General features: G+C 44.3%; 1 protein-coding gene across 5 annotated transcripts in view; it reads left to right on the forward strand.

Annotated features, from left to right (window-relative positions):
* adkb (adenosine kinase b) overlaps positions 1–20,462 on the forward strand; it is a 118,472-nt gene that overhangs the window by 36,820 nt on the left and 61,190 nt on the right. For all 5 annotated transcript variants that reach the window (XM_084078519.1, XM_084078517.1, XM_084078518.1 and 2 more), the window contains 2 exons: positions 16,954–17,126; positions 20,332–20,440. In XM_084078519.1, coding sequence (XP_083934645.1) covers positions 16,954–17,126; positions 20,332–20,440 — 282 coding nt within the window. The remainder of the gene's footprint in view (positions 1–16,953; positions 17,127–20,331; positions 20,441–20,462) is intronic.

Consider the following 20,462-nt stretch of genomic DNA (forward strand, 5'->3'; position numbering starts at 1 on the left):
GCATCTCCTTAGCAATTAAGATAATATGTCCTAATTAGAATTTTAATGCACCGCTGTGAGATTTTTGATAATTGTGCAGAATTCTCCGCGGTGATTTTCTCTTTGCCTGCCTGTCTTTCGCGGATGAATTCATGGCTGATTAGATCACCGCTCTAATCAGATTTGAGTTACACTGTAAGATATTTTCCCACATGCCTCTGTCAAGCTGAGCCTTTCAGTGTGATTGTAAAACAAGCGCTCCTTTTACATGACACACACATATGCTAGATGTAGACACTGATATTTTATGCTCCACAGAAAGTTTCCTGTGCCATGCTCTTAATCCTGCCAAATTCTTCTCAAATACCTTGATGAAATCTGTTATTAATCCCCACTGAGTATGATGTAAGAGCAAAATGGCCACCCTGTGAATATCTTTTCCATCTCACGACTATGACATAATAGAAAAATGGCCACTCTGAGTGTCAATAGCTCACATTACTCCAATAATAGTAATGGGGCCATATGTCTGCCACAGTGAACATGCAGGCTTCTGGATTTTCTATGTTCATTTAGTTAATAAATGTTTCTGCCACAGTGGCATGTAAATGGGGAGAACTGTATTCCATAGTAGTTAATTACTTGGGAGTCTGCTTGCAAGCTACCCCTGACCCGCCAGTTCAGCACTTAATTGCTCTGGTTGTAACAAGTTAAAAGTGTCTCGTTAAGACCGGTGCCAAGGTTTTCTCGCCCAGTTAGTCGATGCACATGAAGGTAAACAACACCAGCATCATTCCACATCATACATGTTTCAGCAGTGTGCCAGCCCCAGCGCATGAACCGTGGCTGTTTAATTTTTATAGCGTTGTTCTTCGCAGTGTTGAGTTTCCTCGCTTCTTGTTTCCATTCAGACGTTAAACGTAGCCAATATTCCCCTTGGCCTTTGACTATGATAGGAGAAACCAGTCAATATTGGCAGGAGAATATTTTCTTGTCCCGAGTTGCCACACCATCAATACTTGATGACGTTAACAGGGGCCAGAATGAACGAACACGGATCTGTAAGAGAGGGAGAACAAAATAAACCTGAGACCCTTTTGTGGTGTGAAATTGCCCACCACAAAGGAATTAATGACGGATCCTTCCAGCATAATTGTCTAATTATGCTGGGCAGATGGGGCACTGCTTTAACTAGGACACATTGTGCTACCTCTCCAGACTCTCTACAACAAAAGGCAAACCAGTGTGACAGCCTCTTCAGCAGCGAGTGGGAGGGAGAGCGATAGAAAAGAAAATAGAGAGAGTAGGGAGGGGGTCGGGGGGAGGGGGGGGGGGGGGTTTGAGGGAGAGGGAGGGAGGAAAAAACTGGGTCTGTCACTGAGCCATTCCTCCACTCGATATGTTACCACAGAAACAAATGTATGGTGTAAACACTGTGCGGATCACAGCTCCTGGGAGGTGAATCACTGCAGTGTAATGAGGTTGGTTTACATGCTGCTTCTCAGCTTCCCACCCAGGCTAACTCAATACTTAAACCCTCTAATTAAAGGGAATCGGCCACTCGATAATTGATCACATTGGTTGCCTCGGCATACGCCGCCACTGTAAGACTTCACACCACTGTTTATTAGAGCTGTCTGCCCGCTTTGTCCCCTGGGGTGGAAGAGAGGTGGTGGATGTCAGTGGGCGGGGAGGGGAGGAGTGGAGAGGGGTAAACATGTCAAGAAATTAAATCAAGCATTCCTACAAAGGTAGGGCTGCACAATTAATCGAAAATTGGGATTTTATGCTTCACAGTTATAAAATCATAAAACGTGACAATTCATTCACATACAGTACATATTATTTGGTCGGCATTTGCACCTTGCCCTCATCTCCTCACCATTACAAAGAGGTTAATAACCAGAACAGTGTACAGCCAATCTCTCCATCCATCAAGCTGAAGAAAATCACATAGCTCATTACATACCATTACAACCATAGATGTCACATGACACCAATAAGCACAATGAGCAACACATTAAGAAAATGATACAAACTCAAAAATAAAAATTGCTAATAGTCGTGATTAATAATCATGATTACAATATTAAGCAAAGTAATCTGGCTAATCATGCCCTTTAAAGCTATCTTTAAAGGGCATGGAAGCAAATTGCAGCTAACTTGCGATCAATGCTGCCAGTATGTTTGTGCATGCCAGTTAACATTACAGCACTCTGTGTTATTTTTCAGTCTGTTGACAGTGGACACATGGCCAAATATGTCCGTTGACATCTAATATGCTGCCAGGCTAATGTACCATGGTACGTGTTTAAAATAGACGTTTTGATTTCTTTGCCAAAATGTTTGTTTTTAAATCCACAAGCAGGGGATTGAACGTGTACTAGCTTGTTTTTTTCTGCCGTTGACCATTTTCACATCTATAGAACTTTCACATGTTATAATGTAACAACACGAAAATATAAACTATTTTAAACAATAAGGGGCTAACTCAACTCAACTTCAAAAATGTATTTATAGAGCACATTACAATGACCGAAGCCAACCAAAGTGCTATGCAACACAGCAATGGAAAACAACAATGTTACAGTGCATACAGTGCAAAAAAATACATGCAGCATTTAAAAAATGCATAGCAGAAAAAAGTGAGGTAGAGACAATGATCGTGGTGTATCGGTCATGGTGTATCTAACAGCAGTCTGGTTTTTGAAGCAGGCTTGTCTCTGTGAGAAGGTCAACTATTGAGCATCTCACAATTACCCTGTGCCAAGGGGGGCCTGCCAAGGACATCCATAAGTCAAGAGATCGGAGTAAAGGGATTGATTAATGTAGCCTAAATTAATCCTGTAGGATAAGACTGGGACTAAAGGTGTGAAAATGTTATTTTGATGAGGGGAGAGGGAGAGAGGAGGAAATGGGGTTACAGTAGAAACACGACATGTATGTGCAGTAAACGAGGTTAGAATAAATACGCCAAACGCACCTGCAGAGCAGACAGAGCTGTTTATTCCAGACGGTCTTGAGCAGGTGCGGCTGCATTGGACTAAGATGTACGACTCTGATCACCCTGTTGAGCTAATTTCTTGTGATGTTTTTTGGCCTTTTGTTTTCCTTAGGCTTTAGTTTTTCGGTATACAGTGGCATGCAGAGAATTTTTCTGTGTAGCTGAAAATGCAGCTGAATTGACTATGCAGGGAGGCGTTGACCTCAGTTTATTCAATCTGTTACTGTTGTATTTGGCAACAAACTAATACATAACATTATCCCTGTTAATAATTCCTATTAAATTGTTCCTCCAGCCTGAACTTCTATGACCTTCATGCGTTGTGTTATCTTAATAGCTGTCTATTTCAGGAACCTCGACACACATTATATGCATGCAATATACTGTATATCAGATTTACTTTTTGGGTGTACTCACCATCTTATTTATACTCTTAAGGTATTTGGAGTCATCTGACCCTGAGGCAAGTACTGTTTTTACTTGTTTTGATGTTTGTTGTTTTTGGCTGATAATCCTGCCATGTCTACACTGGCAGTGACCCATTTGGCATCTCACCAGAGGGAAACGTATTATTATTACAAAGTGGGTGTGACTTCCTAATGCCCATCACAAAGTGCTGGTTTTGCACTTTTTGGAATTCCAGTGGCTGACAGCTGTTAGCGATTTTTCTGGCAGCCTTTTTGAAGCAACCTGCCGGGGATTTCCCATCATTAACAATTAAACAAACCCTCCTTTGCCTTGTGTGCTCAACCCCCGACCTCATGCACACAAATTGACTTTATCACACGTATAAAGAAGAGGAACTTGACTGTAACTCCATGTCCTCCAAATTCTCTCCAGCAGCGTGAAGGCAGCTGTTACCCATACAATTCCTGGTGTTGAAAGAAGCTAGCATACTTAGCATATTCCTGCGACATCATCACTGTAACACTCATTCAATTCATTTTTTTTCCATTCAAACTTTCATTTATTCTTGAAAGGACATTGAGGTTGCCCTCATTTGCAGTGTCAGCAAGATACATCACACATTTCACAATACAATTTCATTTCAAAACAAAACAAAAAATCCTATTAATACCACCTGTATGGGAAGCCACAAGCACAAATTTTGAATAGGCCTACTGATTTATGTTGCGACGATGAGATGGTCTTGATTTTCCTTTTATTGTTGAATGCACAACCTTTCTAGTAGCAATCTCTGTACACAAATCAGCACATCATTTATTTGTATTGATGATTAGCCTTCTGGGGGCAATTTTGTAGGCTAAAAAAGGTTCCGGTTTAGTCCCACAGCTACCTCCTCTATCACCACATTGTCTCCACTGCGTCATTTTGCGTACTAGACAGAAAGTTCTCGTGTAACTCACCTAAACATAATTTAGGAAACTTCTGTCGACTGCAAATCCACCACCCTCAAGTTGTAAACAGATGAGGGGAAGAGGATATAGCATTCAACCGGAACCTCTGGTTTTAGCCCACAAAGTCGTCCATTGCCCCCAGAGTCTAATCGGCCATTGAAAAAAAAACAACTAAACAATTAGCCGATGGCTCTGAGATTGGTTTAGCAGTAAAATAAAATGATCTACCATGGAGATGTGAGTGGCTGTCTTAAGTTATATTTTACCAGGTGTTTTCATTCATTGTTACACCCTCTCTTGTTGAAGGTGAGTTCATTAGTGAAATCACTTGGGCTGTGTCCGAAGTCATATTCCCTACTCCCTACTCACGATCAACGGCAAGCTTTTTAAGTTCTAGACCCAAAAGAGAAATGTGGTGTTTTTCCGGTGCCCAAACTTAACATAAATACAGTATGAATTAACCACTTCAGCCCTGTAAAAAATTGCAGATCTACAAGCTCACAACTTGCGATGTCTTTTATTTTTTCTCGCTACGGCAGGCGTGAAGTGAACTTAAGTTTATTGAACTTGGTAACCGACTACTCAAGCCAGTTTTTATTTCAACGATGTGAGATGGACACACTGAGAAGATATCTGTGCTGTGGTTTTGTAGAGATGACCTTGGTTCTTGTGTAAAAGCCTTCTGTCAGTGCAGATTCCTATAGGCACAGAGCTGCACTGCACTCTGTAGTGTTGACTCCAAACTCATTGAACCTGCAGAGCCAAAGCCAACAGGGCAGAGGGGGTGTGGACACTGTGCCGAAATTGGTTTGCGCTTTCCTTTTTACAAGTAAAGCTGGCTTGCTCCAGAATTTTTGCTCTCTCTCAGTCTCTCTCTCTCTCTCTCTCTAAATGGTGCCTCTGCTCCCTGAGCTCCACTTTGAAGGTTTGGGTTTCACAGGAGTTGAAATATGTTTATACAATGTGAAACAAATATATGAATTAGATTCAGATACTATACTGTGTGTATGGGTTATGAAAACCATGCAGACACCGATATGTTCCAGTAAATATCCAATGTGGGCCGGGGGAGACTGGTGAATCAGGCTTTGGCACAAATTCATTTTTTAAAAGATTATTGCAGGACCGTAATTGTGCTGAGGAAAAATGCATGTGAAATGGAGTTTGAGTGAGATCAAATTCAGGTTTTTGGCACAGGGAAAGGCTTGCTGGCACACGGAACAATATCTAAATAGAATTCACATTTTTCACTCAAGATAGATTTAACTGGAGTGCATTGTCCTTTCTGGCTCAGCAACCAAGCTGTCTAGAAATGTGAAAGGCGCAGCCACAGAGTTTCAGCGTATTAACTTTATTGGCACACAGGGTGTTGTATCTGGCAAGGAAAATCCATTTTGAGAGATGTTTTGATATACGAAGTGCATCTGCCACAGCCCTTAGTATTTTCTCTTAACCTGCAAAGCGTTAAATAGGCCAATAATATTTCCCTTCTTTTTCTTCTGGGTTTATAAACCAGGCAGGATACAGTACCAAATCATTAGCATGGATGGGGTCCAGAGTCCTAATGGCAAACAGGCAGCCTTATGTGACATTGTTATTACAGCAATCCACGGGAAAAGGGAGGAGGCTAGAAATTTTATATTTGATTTATAGGCTAGCTTGAATTTATGTCCCAACTCACAATAGGAACGCAACTGATCTTTGCCCAAATTCTCACACAGAAGGGCCCCAGAGCATCTGCTCTTGGAAACATCTCTGTATCAAACGGAGTTCCTTGTGGGTTTTTTTTCTTCCCCCCATATTGCTAAACCGCCAGGAATTTACACCTGTAGGGGATATAGCTTTACTATGTCTGTTGGACTCCATTCAAGTCTGCGTCTTGAGAGCAAATTATCAAATGATAATACCAAATGAAATACGCTGCTCTTTGTGGGTAGATTATAGAGCAACGGGTCACATGGTTCACTTGTGGTGTTTATTAAGGAGCTCTGAAATGTGCTATTAGTCTACTTATGAATGCAAGGCTAGAATTAAGTTATCATTGGTTTATTATGTCTTAAACGCTCTTTGATGGCCTAAGTGTCTTACTGTGTATGGCCAGCAGTGTGGCATGGATATAAACAACTTTTATTTGCTAAGCTAAAGTGCTGTTATTTATTACTGGTTCCTTCTCCAATAGCATGATGACGAGGGCAGAAATATACTGCCTACTGTCACTCTTGCTCCTTGTTGTGAGCATGCCAGTTAATCCCTGAAACATTGTATCCTCGCGTTATCTGCTTGAAATGATGATACAAATACCATTCTTTATGGTTTGGGTAATAACTGCCTTATTTTTCATAGGGGCACGAAGCATTATTTATCACTGGCTGTGTTCATGGGGATTAATGATGCATAAATCTGCCGGAGTTGCCTGGCGTATGGTACCAGCTGAAGGAATCTGGAAGGTTATCAGCGCCATAAATCCTAAGTTCTTCACTGTTGTTTGTCACGATACACTGCTGCAGCTAGTAGTTATGACTGTTCAAGCTTGTATTCTCTCTCTCTCTCTCTCTCTCTCTCTCTCTCTCTCTCTCTCTCTCTCTCTCTCTCTCTCTCTGTAAGCCGTCAAGGGAAGAAAAAACACACAACTTGTTTAAGCTGCCAGTTGATAAGGTGGAATTTGATAGCACAACCTCAAAAGTTCAAAGCGGGCAACTGTTCTTAAATCTTCTTCTTATTACAGTAGGTTCACTCTCTGTCTGCTTCCAGCTGGATGATATGGGGCACAGATAAGCAGTGCAGTGCACTCTCTCCCCCCAGTGATGTTGGCTCTCGCCAACAAGAACTTGGAACGTCTGTGCAGTCTTGCATTTTAACTGCGTTTCGTCGATTGCCGTCACCCATTTCCGTTATGTCTATAAAGGGAAAATTAAATTAGGTGTGCAGACAGTTATACAATTACAGTCTATACCAACCCAATAGCAGCAGCCGGAGTACTTTCATCATGGTGTATTTTCTGGGGTATAATTTATTGAATAAATTGCCCCTTTTAACTTGCCAAGCAGGAGGAAACCATCCATGCATTGTCCGTGATCCAGGCAGAAAGGAAGATTCAGTCTATTAGTGCAATGATAGGGCCTTTACTGCGACGGGCTCGCTGATTGAATGGCATCCTTCTCAAGGTCAGGCCCGAGTTAAGAGCTTTTTTCTGCTTACCTGTGCAGCCAGCCGGCCACAGAATCTGCACACAAACTGCCTTTACACCGTCGGGTTTAGTAAGCAGAGAAGCTCATCACTGATATTTCCAACTGGTAACACGAAGAGAAACCCCTTTGCCTGCAGAAAAGGACACAAAGGCATGAGTAATCTGATAAGTGAGATCTCGCTACAGTGCGTGAAGACATGGGGAATGTTGTTCTCAATGGTTGCCGAGGGCCAAATCATATCCTCCCATTGTAGTGCTGTCAAATAAAGCAGTCTGTTACACGTGAATCAGCGCTCAGTGAAACACACAGATGGGGATCAAAGGTCAGTGTGGGAGCACGACGGCTTTTGTCTGCTTTCTCCTGAATGAGGTGATATCTGTCTGTGTCAATCTGGTTCTCCTTGAACATGTAAACATCTGACTACAATAATGCAGCATGGGCACCATTAACTGTGTTTATTATAATGTATAGGCTATACCATAAGCCGCTTACTTGAAAGAGACCTACATACGATGTAATCTTTGTTAAGCGATGTATGGCTGTGTTGGTGGGTCAACATGACAATGGATCTAAGAGGAGATTAAGATCATGGTGTCTAGAGTGGGTGCTTTTTTGTCTGGCCAGACAAGAGACATCTTTATTATCATCTCGGCGATAGGAAATCATCTTGCGCGATGCAGTCAGGCACTCATTTAAGCCTACTTCCTCAGAGCAGCTAATGTTTTGGAGTGAATTTATTTTCCCTGCAATGCCACATCAAATTTTACCGGGCCTGACCCGTTCTAAGCCTTCAACTGGGGTTTATCATTTAGCGTGTAAAAGAAGAAGAAAAAAAACGACCACAAAAAAAAATCCTGTGTGACACGGATCACCTGCGCTATCATCGTGTGTGGGGTGGCACGCCACCGCCACGAGATCAAAGCACCGTGCAAATCCTCAGTGCTAGGGTGTCTTTTTTTGGGGGGAGTGGGGGACTGATTCACCTGAGCTGGTGGTGGCAGGGCCGACAGTGGGGCGTGAGCACAGCTGCACTCCCACCAGCTGGAACCCCTTTCCACTGATGGGATTAGAGGCTTTAGCTGCAAAGGTCCCCTCATCATCTCTCTGCCTGAGCCATGTATGGCAACAACCCCCCGCAAGCACGAATGCCACTTTATGATCGGTTGCCCCCACCTTTCTCTGAAACACAAGTGCACTGATAAATCAGTACATGTGCTTTTAAAGCCCCAGTGTGCTTGACTCCCTTCCCATGAATCTGGTTTTGCACTCAAAAGCTGGGCCCATCAACCTTTGTGAACAACATTTTTTGCATTAAACAGGTGTCTTTAACAATATTTTGTCCAGAAAAAGGGTGGCCTTTAGCCACTAAAATCCCTTTATACTTAGTTGACCAGCGTCCCCCTTGAACCTTTACTTGGTGCCCTCCTTTTTTCCCTTCTACACCAAATCTCTTTGGCGTTGTAAATGTTAGTATATTTTTGCGATGCTATGGATCATGTGGTTAAGATATTCAGTAAGAAGGCAGAGCCAAACCATTATTATAATTACTTCTTTAATTTACTTTGATTTAAGTCTATCAATGAAACATTAAATCTTTGCTCAAAAACTCCTGATTGAGACCATTCATATTTTTGTCAAAAGTAAGTAAATAAGTACCCTTGGGGAACTGTATGGTTCCCAAGGGTACTTATTTACTTACGAGCCATTGTGGCCCATAATATGGCAGGAGCCTATCTCCTATTTCTGTTGCGTGAGGCAGCTTGATGTACAAGTACATCCTCCTGCCATGATGTACAAATACACCCCCTGGACATGACGGTAGTATATCGCAGGGACTTACCTCCAATCCAACCCTTGATGCTGAGTGCCAAGCAGGGTCCCACTGGGTCCCATTTTTACAGTATTTGGTGTGACCCGGCTGGGGGACTTAACCCCGACCTCCCAATCTCAGAGTGTTCACTCTAACCTCAAGGCCACTGATCTGGTATTTAAGTAAAAAAATGGACTTTAGCGTTCTATGCAGTAAAACATTTGGGAGTAAGGAAAAGGGGGGTCATTAATCAATTCCTGCATGGAAATCATGGGACTCTGTCGCATCATGCATCTCCATCAGTACAGTAAGTACTTCCGTAGCCCCCCACTCCTGATAGACACCATCGCAAGGCCTGTCATGCAAACCTGCTTCATGGTACTGTATCGGTGCTCAGCCCCTCAGGCCTGCCTGGTAAGACTGCCTGTCTCTGTTGTGGCGATAGGGGAGTTTGGCTCTGACTGACACAGACAACATCAGCTTGTTTATCCTGTAAATAATTCACCCCTCCGGGGCAACAGAAACCAAATCAAGGTTGTGTGTTTAACAAGGGAGGTAGAGAACGAAAAGAGGGGGTGGGGGTAAAAAAAACAACAACTATCAGGTGTTTCCTTTTTAGATAAACTTGGCGCCTGGAGATAGCGACACATCCCTTATTCCTATGCAGCGCGAAGATGCTGCGGCAAGATGTGTTTGGGTTGGGGTGTGGGGGGTATGCTGTGTGCTTACTGAACTTGCCCTTTGATGGATCTGTGAAGTGGGTGGCAAGATACTGTCGGGGACACTCCATGTTGTCGTGTTCGCCGTCAGAGCCTATGGGGTGTGTCGTCGAGGCGTCATCCAGTTTCATGCTTATCACCTTCTCCTTCCCTGACCGTCACACGGTCTGCACTGCACACTTTGATATCTTTATTTGTGTTCACAACATGTTACGAGAAATTCTTCAACACAAACAATAGTAGTTTCACAAGCTCGGAAATCTCAACATAAGGTTTCAGTCTCAGTTCACGGATAGTCGGATACAGGAAGTAGTGTCTTTATAGTATATGGCGCCAATTACAACTGACATTGAACATCATTTAGCCAATGCCTTAGCTCTTAGTTTGGGCATTCCTACAATCTGCAAGCCTCTCACAAATAGTTTGTGGACATTACCAGGCTTCCAACTGTAAATACAAGCAATTTACATTAGTACACAATGTGTATAATAGCATCTTATAACTTTAGCATTTTGATAAGCAATGCCTCTTTCAGACTGGTCTAACCTACGTGCCACTTCTAAAATGGTAACCTCTCTCCTGTCGTCATCAACAACAACAATATCTGGTGTATTAGCTGTAACATCTGAAACAGACATCGCACAGTTTGAACACATGGTAGTTGAAACACATGAGTGTGTCAACTGACGATGAAACCTGTTGACTTACTGCGTCCTTGACTAACAAATCAATGATTATATCATGCCTAGTAAGGTACTGTACATCACCTTATACACATAGCAGCCACAGAATATGTGACAGAGTTATGTTAATTATTGTCATGCTGCGGACACTGATAAAATGTGTTAGGGTACCACAGAGAAAGGTTGAGTTGAATATATCCTCATTAACCACATGATAATAACACAAACACACACATGCACACAACCCGGGTGTTATGGATGGATGGAACATTGTACTTTGTGTTGTGGCATTTTGCAGTGCTGAAGGATATCTAATTGAGATTTCCCCGAACATTATTGAGATTGCCATAAAAGATGTCAAGTTTCAATTCTAATTGGGCAAGCCCGTTCGGAGCGCGTGACCATTCGGAATGCATGGCCGTTTGGAGTGGCCCGATTGTTTGGCCCCCTGAAGCGATGCTTACAGCCTTGTGGCTGCTTGTAGCATTCTCAAGAACTGCTCATTCGATCGACTTCACACTAGACACTGCACTCCCTTGGGTCCTCTGCAATACACCCGCCAAGTACAGCATGAAGTCAATCGGATGAGCAGTTCTCAAGACATGCAAAGGACAGAGAGACATACAGAGATTCCTGGAACTACCAAATTTTATACTGTGAACATATATTAAAGGTATTTAAAGGACCGCACCAGTGTTATTGTTATTGTTACGTTTAGCCCATTGACTACAAGTCATGAATACTTTACATTACTACTGAAAATGTTCCAAAGCATACCCATTTTATTTATTTATTTGAATAATTTCCAGTTATCCCTAATATCGTAGCTCAAACTTCCAGGTGATAAGTCCTCCTTAAAATGATCTGCTCCTACAGCTAATATTCATGTCACCATGCTGAAATCATTCCATGCTTTCACCTGCATTAAAACACAATAACTTAACTTTAACAAACGTAAAGGTAACATCAAATTCACAGTCGGATTACCTATCTCAAGCAAGTTTCAAGTCCCTGCAAGTTTATTTGTATACCATACTACATATGGCTTTTTGGAAGGTCAAAAGAATGTTAAATTGTCTGCAGTAGTGTAAAGCCGTAGTTCTCAAAGTGGGGTCCAGGTACCTCCAGAGGTACCCTCCTTGAGGAGGTTCCAGCAAAATGACGAACAGTTTAAATTTACTATTATTTCACCAGCTAGAAGTTAGTCCAATAAGCGAACGTATATCTCCCCACCTACTGTATAGACGGTTGTTTCTGTACTAAATACATATGAATGTATCTAATCCAACTCTGATATTACAGTATAGTATGCTTCTAGACAGTGGGCTAAACATGCAAAAACATATGGTTATTTTAGTATACATTTATGGCTGACATGAATATTGTACAATGATATTCATAGTCCAAATATGATCTAAAACACTAGAATACCTTGTTTAGAAGTCCGTTTTTACGCTGACTCGTTTATGAAATAATTGCTCCCTCTGTGATATGGAATAGTAGTAGTGCAGTAGTTCATGTTGTGATTTCTGTTTATTTTTCAATAAGCCCTGGCGTTTTGTGGTGTTTAGCACCACTCATTTTGGGTAGTGTGCTAATGGTGTGCTGTGGTCCCAGTCTATTCATCTTCTATTCACTGGTCCATAGCATACCCTCGGTTCAGGAGTTTGTTGTCTGATTTAACACATGGATGATAACACATCGCTCTCCTTATCAGTCATCTTGATATCCCACTGCCAGTGTCAGCACATAAAAGGGAGCCCTGAAACCGTTGTTATTATAAGGACACACTTCAGAATCGCAACGCGCTATCCAGCGCGTTAGCAATGACTAGCAATGAGCCGGAGCAATGCGTCTCAGGGAGGTTTTTGAAGATCGTATTGGCTTGGATTCCCATGAAGAGGGAGCCTGCTGCTGTGCTTTCTCTTTGAGTGTTGATTGCAGAGAGGAGAATTCGCCTGAGTGATCTGAAAGGAAACTACTGGGGAGGGAGCTTATCCATGCCTTTGACTGATAATCAGCTCATTATCTTGTTGATCATTTACAGCTCTCTCTCCCTCTCTCTTCCTTTAGCTGTATCACTGAAGCAAAGCCCGGGGACTGTTAATGGCTTGGCAGGGAGCCACCGTGGCGAGCAGAGTTAAAACAACCTGTGCTAGCCCTGGCTAGCCCCGTTGCTCTTCACACGCAGTAGCCACTCCAGGTCCCTACCCCACTTATCAAACCTCCCAGGGAAGAGGGGGAGGGGGTCTGGTGGGACCCCAACAACAACAACAACATATGCAACCCCAACACGTGCAGTGCCCTAGCACCCCAACATGGCTAACTGTGCATGAAATTGAACTGATAGGAGTTATTGACCAGAAGGCACAGGCCCCTAAGAGGACGGAGAGGTGGAGGGGTTGGGGTTGGGGTTGGGGTTGCGGTTGGGGGGGGCAAAAAAAGCCTTGTGTGTTACCTGATTGAGTGAAAAATCCTCGGCCGGCTCGCTTTGATGGTTGGCACTTTACAGGAAAGAGTGATTTAATGGAAGCTGCCAGACCTCATCAATGTCAGCAGGTTTGATGGTGTGTGTGTGTGGGGGGGGCTTTTGCCCCGCACCATACTTTATATAAAAGCACCAATCGTGACAGGTCCTGATAGACAGATGTTTGGTTGTTGTTTTAACTACACGGTAAATGAAACACGGATCTTACAGCCGGTGCACCTCCGGCCCCGAGGACTTGGAGTGCAAAGCAGACGTTTTTCCTGGCCACCCTAGAGTGCAACCCCTCGCCCTCCTCTATTTTAGGCCTCTATAAATAGCCTTATTGAATTTTTTTTCTTCCTTTTTCCGGGGTTGATAAGCCTATAATTAATGTGGCCGTCATTAGGCACGGACATTCTCTTCTCTAGAGGACCCCGCTGGTGAGGTGAAGCGAGGAGAATGGAAGTCTTCTCTGTCCTTGTTTTAAAATCTTCGTATGGATGAACCACAGTGAACTAAGCTAAATCGTGGGTGGAAACGGGAGTGACGGCCGGCTCTTGGCAAGGTGCACGAGGTACCCCCCCCCTCCCCCTCCCTCCTAACAAAAAGAACCCATTGTGTTTGTGTGGCGTCGTCAGTACATCTGAATTGCATCGGAATTGCATCATTAATAGTGCAGAAATGAATTCCCGGCAACTGTGGGAGAATACATTGACCCCTGAGGGAGACTAGAAACAAGACAATGTTTTTACAGGAGGGATATCTAACTAGAGGTCCCATTACCACTTCATCAATATACAGCAGCAAGCGAGAGGAGAGGGAGAAAGGGCGCACGAGAGAGAGAGGGAGAGCGCGAAGAAGGGAGAAAAAAAATAGAAAGAAGAGGGAAGGTAATAGCTTATAGTGTTAATGGCAGTCTGAGCGCTCAAGTCCCAAACATCCAGCCTGCCTCATCTCATCTGGGCTGTGTAATTGCCCTCCTGGAACCTGCCACGCGAAGCGGCTCGCTGCATAGTGAAGAGTGGCAGCTGCTGGGTGTTGGAGGGAGTAGGCCTGGGTCAGCTCCCCAAGTGGGGCTCCTTGCATCCATGAGATGTCATAATTAATAGCTATCTGGGGGGCCCCCGGGGCTGTAGGGGGACATGTGTGGACGGGTGAGATTATTTGGGTAAATGGAAGCTAAACAGAGACGCCAGACTTATTCGCCACTTAACATAATGTACACTTATCATCACTTTGCCTTTAGCTAGTGAGACTCGGCTCCATTCAACCCCCCCCCCCCCCCCCCCACCTCCCTGCACGTTTCAGGGGTATATATATATGTTTTTTGTCTCACTATTTGTATTAGGTTTCCCACCACGTCTGCTCGTACCTAGAGATATGCCGCTGTGGTGTATCGTGGGAGCTTATTAATCTTTGGGGACCAGCGTTCTCCCTAGTTAAGTAAATATACATGAGCTGCTGTGCAAGAAACAAGCTTCCAGCTCCTTCAGAAAAATCTGTTCCTTCACCATCTCTTTTTCCCCCGTTCTTCCCGTCCATGTTTTTTTCTTTTTTTTTCTTTCTGTATCCTTTTTTGCTCTAACTCTCCCCCTTCTCTCTCTCCTTCTCTCTCTCTCTCTCTCTTCTAACATGCCGCCTGGGGCCAAATCTGTCTCCGTCTCATCTGCTGCTTAATTTCACTGGAGCGGCCCTCAGTAATGAAGCGCCTTGATGTACATTTGCCAATTCCTGCCTCTGCCACTGCGGTATAATTGGGATGTGACTAAGCATGAATACCCTGCGCAGGGTTTGTCGACCCCTCGACGACCCCACAGATAGTGCTTTTGTCATAATGGAGGTATTATCTACCATAATCTGGGGAATGGAGAGGGATTGTCTGCAGGGTGCCGGGGATAGAAATGAATTGATCTAACTCCCCCAATCCTGTGCAGAAAAGGCAGATAGATATTTTTTTCTTCTTACGCGCATGTAATAGACCATTTCTACATATCTATTGTTGATTTGTGTTTATGGGTGTTGGAGAAAAGAGCTTCTGGCAACTGTGGAGGGTGGTGGTGGTGATGCTAGGGGAAGTGATGTGATGTGTATATCCGTGCACTTGCAAGCCGCCCGCCCGCGCACGCGGGTGCACCGTGTGTACTCACGCACGCATGTCTGCGCGTATGTGTGTCTGTTAATGACCCTGTAAGATGACAAGCTGAGCTGGCAGTGAGAGCTGAGCTGACGGTCACAGAGAAAAATAGAGGGAGAGAGAGTGTGGGGGTGGGGAGGGGGGGAGGCTGTACTGTGATTCACCACGCTGTCATCAGGGGGACGGGCCCCTGAGTGGCCCTCTCTATTCCCACCTGAGAGGCCTGCAAATGGAGGGGCCCGCGCTGTCATTATTTACAGCCCGCAGCTCCTAACCTTGGATTCGGAGCTCATCACGGCTACGGGAAAATCAGATTGGACTTGACGTGTACCCGAGCCACTGACCTTGATAAGTGTGAGGCGCCTGCAGCAGGAGGTTGGAGAAGAGCTCGCTTCTGTCGGCTTTCACTGTGGATCTCTCTGTGTGTGTGTGTGTGTGTGTGTGTGTGTCATTGGAGGGGTGGGAGAGGTGGGCACGGCTGAATGGATGAACCATGACTCAAGATGACACATGGTAGACCTGCTTGTGGTCACACAGTCGCAGTCATATCTGGTGTTGTTATTTTGTTACTGTTCATTTTGTGTGTACCTTGTAAAAGCCAAGCAATCCCTACCTGATCCACCACCTTTTGTAATTGACATCCTTGTTCGGCAAACACACCTGAGCCTTGCGTAAAAGTAATGAATTTTCTCCACAGCGATCCTTTATATATATATTTCCCCCATCTGAACTAGTTACCCACCGAATCCGGGGAGCACGAAATAACAGAGGAAGAGCGACTCAGGATGGGTGATGAAAATGCATTTTTCTTCCCCGCCGAGATGCTATTTGGTTGTGTGAAATGATTAATTTCACACATATACAGGTCATCCCTGAAAGCAGCAACATCTCATTCACAAGGGGCCCGCCGTCAGCAACAAAACAGGAGGCTGCAATAAAACGAGCAAACATAGCAGCCGCGTACGTCAATAAATCTTTGGAGGTTAAACCTGAGTGCGAGAGAATTTGAGCAGTCCCTCTCTCATCAGCCCAGGTAAAAAGTCACTGAGTACATCAGGGCTGTCACACCGTAAAGTCCTCCGTGTTAATTTAACTTTGATATATTGTACACATGTAACCAAATGGACCCATAAGGGTCCATTTGGTTTCATTTGTGCGCTCTCTGAGATACAAATGGATAAATTAACGCTGAGGATTTTACTGTGCAGGAGCAAGAAATAGCCACCGGCCAGTCGGGGAGTGTCTTCGCGGTAGCAGGTAACACACACTCTCACAGAGTGCCTGTGTTTGCATAAGTGGGATGGAACCTTGAATTATGAGGGTTGTGTAAATAAGGAGATGGGACTGTTTTTAGCTCACGGGTAGGAAGGAGTGCGCGGGTAAGAATAGCGTCTCTGTGCGGAGTGGGGTTTGGGTCCTGGTGGGTTGTTTGTGACAGCTCATAGACATCACATTAAAAAATAAAAAAAATAAAAATAACAAGCAGTGTTTGCTGTGAAGCTACAGTTTGCGTGCCATCTGCCTTAGTTGAACTCCACATCTCAAACAAGTCTTTTATTTTGTAAACTGAGCTTACTGAAACAGCTTCTTTTTTTCCCTATTCCTTCCTAGTGGATGATCCAGGAACCCCACAAGGTGGCCACCTTCTTTGGCTGCATCGGTAACGATCGCTTCGGGGAGATCCTGAAGAAGAAAGCAGAGGAAGCCCACGTAGACGCCCGCTACTACGAACAGAACGTGGAGCCTACTGGCACCTGTGCTGCCTGCATCACCGGAGACAACAGGTTGGCTCCCTACCAATCACCTTTGACCAGGAAATGAACCTCCCCCGCCTTGCTCCCCTTCCCTAGCCTCCCCCCCAGCCCCCCCAACTCAGATTCCGAAGAGTCATTTTTTGGTTCGTTTTACATCTATGGCAGCCGATTGGCTCCTTACGGGCTGGAAGTCATAACGGGGAATCATAACTTGGCTGGCACATCAAAGAGAGGGAACAGCTTGAGTGTGTTTTTCCAGGCCTCCGCTCGGTCTCTGCCGCCCCAGTGGGTTGTCATCCATCTATAGGCTGACACCCGCAATGTGTTAGATGGCTGGGCTATCCCGGCTCTCACCTGTCAGCCTGCTTCTGCTGTAAAAAGGGGGCTTTAGGGTCTCAGACGACTCTCTCACGCTACCGTCATCAGCGCCGCGTCTCAGACAGCAGAGGTCATCGCCCTGTCACCCCCCCCCCCCCACACGCATACACACAAACCCCATCCTACACCCTCCCCACCCCATCTAGCCTCACTCATACAGACACACACACATACACATACACACAATCACCAGCGGTGAAGCCTCCAGTGCATGTCGGCCCAGGTGTGGATCAATAACCTTCCCTCACTAAAGACTCCCCTTCTCTTCGACCCTTCATCTGCTGCTACTGGAGGTGTCAGTCAGTCAGCGGCTAACCCCCCCACCCCCCCTCCACACACACACAGACACACACACACACACACACACACACACACACACTCGCCTCCCCCGACCGCCCCGGGAGCCAGGCCCCATTGAATGGTCTTTGCAGGCTTGTTTGATGTGGGCTCTGACACCTGAAAAGGTCAGGTGGCATGCTCTGGGAGCGGAGTGCTGTAATATTTCTTACAGGTGTTTAACAGACAGCTCAGGAGGCCAGGGGAAAGGTCGCCAACAGGGCCAGATGGGCCGGGCGATGGCTTTGAAGGATCGGAGTGTGACACTGACCCACAGGCTGACTGAGTACATTGCAGGCCTTCAGAAAAGCCCCCTCTCTCCTCCCCCGACCCCACCCGAATGAAGTGATCGGCTTTCCACTCTTTGAACAACGGTTAAATGATCATATTTTGTCATTTCGCCCACCCTTAACGCATTAAAACCGGTAACGCATCTGTGTAACCACTTTAGCCATTATTTTATACTTTGGCTAAGCTATTGTAAGCTCATGATCTTGTATATCTACTATTTTTGAAAATCATTTATTTTATAAAGCAAACATTTTTAACTCAAATCTTTTCTTCTGGGGATTCTACAAATGTCTTCTAAATCCTAACAGTTTTTTGAAAAAACGTATGTTGCTATAATCAGTGGTTCTCAAACTTTTTCATGTCAAGGACCCCCAAAATGATATATATTTGGCTGCAGACCCCCACCTCAAAATATGTTGTTCCAGGGACCCCCCAGAAGCAAAGACTTTAGTTAAAAATGTTTGCTTTAAAAATATATATATATTCAAAGATTTGCAAAAAAAATCACAATCTTTTTTTTAGCAGATCTACAAGCTCATAGTGCGGCACTCGTGCCACACTATGGGCTTGTATATCTGCTATTTAAAAACATATATATATTCAAAGATTTGCACACATTTTCACAATTCTTCAATAGATCTACAATCTTATAGCGCGGCACTCATGAGCTTGTATATCTGCTATTTTTTGAATAGCCAAAGAAATCTGAAAATGACACAGATGCGTTCCTGGTCTTAATAGGTTAAGTAAGTACCAATGGTTCCTTAGCCATGTGGCCCATAGGGCCCATAGGCTACTGTATCTCCTGTTTCCTTTGCAAGAGGTAATGTAGAATTACATCCCTGCACATGACACTAGTATGTCGCAAGGATTTACTCCCAATCCAACCGAGTATGACTCGGTCGGGATTGAACCCCCAGCCTCCCAGTCTCAGAATGGACACTCTTTAACTGATCAATATATTGCCCATTCCTAATTAGCCGCCTTGCCATTGCTCCCCTGTATAGCTTATTATGAGATAAAAATTTTGCCAGGGTATTTATTATGCTGCTTTTTAGGAGCTCTAGCCCGTGTCCATTGAGGACACAGGCTTCCCAACCTGTAGAGATTGCAGAGATTCCCAACCTGTGGGCCGTGAGTTTAAGTGGCCCCCCAAATCATTGGCAAAACACTAAGATATTGGTAATTGTATTTTTTAAATTTAAACCTTGAAAAAATGTGTGAAGTGTGATTAGATTTGATTGATCGTTCAATTAAACATGCTAGTAGAATGCATTGATTGGCTTCCGTTGTTAAGTGGTGGGCCACTAAAAATGTGGGCCCTGATCCAGAAAAGGTTTGGAACCAGTGACTTTTAGTGGGTAATGACACCCATTCTGCCCATCACGCTAGGCACTGTCCTCGCAGTCCATTAGAGGATCCCGGGTCAGGCACAGTCCCAATCGCACTGTCATACCATAGCTGTCATTGTCAGGCCCTGATCTGCCTACACACGGTAAAATCATCAGTGTTGGTTTAACGCTCGAGAGTGTACAAGTCCATTTTTACACTCCTGGGAAATGAATTAACACTCTGGATTTTAGCCGTGTAGAGCTTGTTCTTTCCTTGGCACGCCAAGCGCCACACAGCATTTCTCAGCCCGTCCATCATGTGAGAACGGACCTCATGAACCGGCACCCCCCACTATCATCAGATGGGAGACTAACTATTTCCCTTAAGTAGCGATGATGGTTGCACTCATTTTGATGGCCGCTCATAAAGAGACAGACAATACACAAGGACTAGCTAATGAGCTACTATGTTAAGATAATGCCACCTGCTTCACTCTCTCCCCCTCCCTTTATCGTACTTCACTTGAGTGTTCATTTAGTAATGCAATTCTGTTGTTTTTCCCACCTCTGTTAATAATGGACCACTTTACGAGTTGATGTGATTGATAATGTGAATAGTTTGAGCTGGGTCAATGTCTGCTATGTAAATCCCTTTGCTTACGTTAATTCTCATCCCCTTTTCACTGTCTGTGATGACTAATTTGAAAAGCAAAGAACAAAGAAAATCTAGGTGACTTATTTCACCTTGGTCCAGACGTTCTAAAAAACCATTATCATCCTTTTATATCTTGAAGGAACAAAGGAAAGACTGGGGCCCGACTGTTTTTAAGGATGTTTTTGAGACAAAATTAAGATGGATGATAAGCGAGGTGGAAGATTTATGGGATCTGTCTCGGCAGGTCCCTTGTTGCTAACCTGGCAGCGGCAAACTGCTACAAAAAGGAAAAACACCTGGACTTGGACAGCAACTGGGAGCTGGTGGAGAAAGCCAAGGTCTATTATATTGCGGTAAGTGAGACCCTCTACATTC

Source organism: Gymnoscopelus microlampas (assembly GCF_963454915.1).
Source record: "Gymnoscopelus microlampas genome assembly, chromosome: 14".
Lineage (NCBI taxonomy): Eukaryota > Metazoa > Chordata > Actinopteri > Myctophiformes > Myctophidae > Gymnoscopelus > Gymnoscopelus microlampas.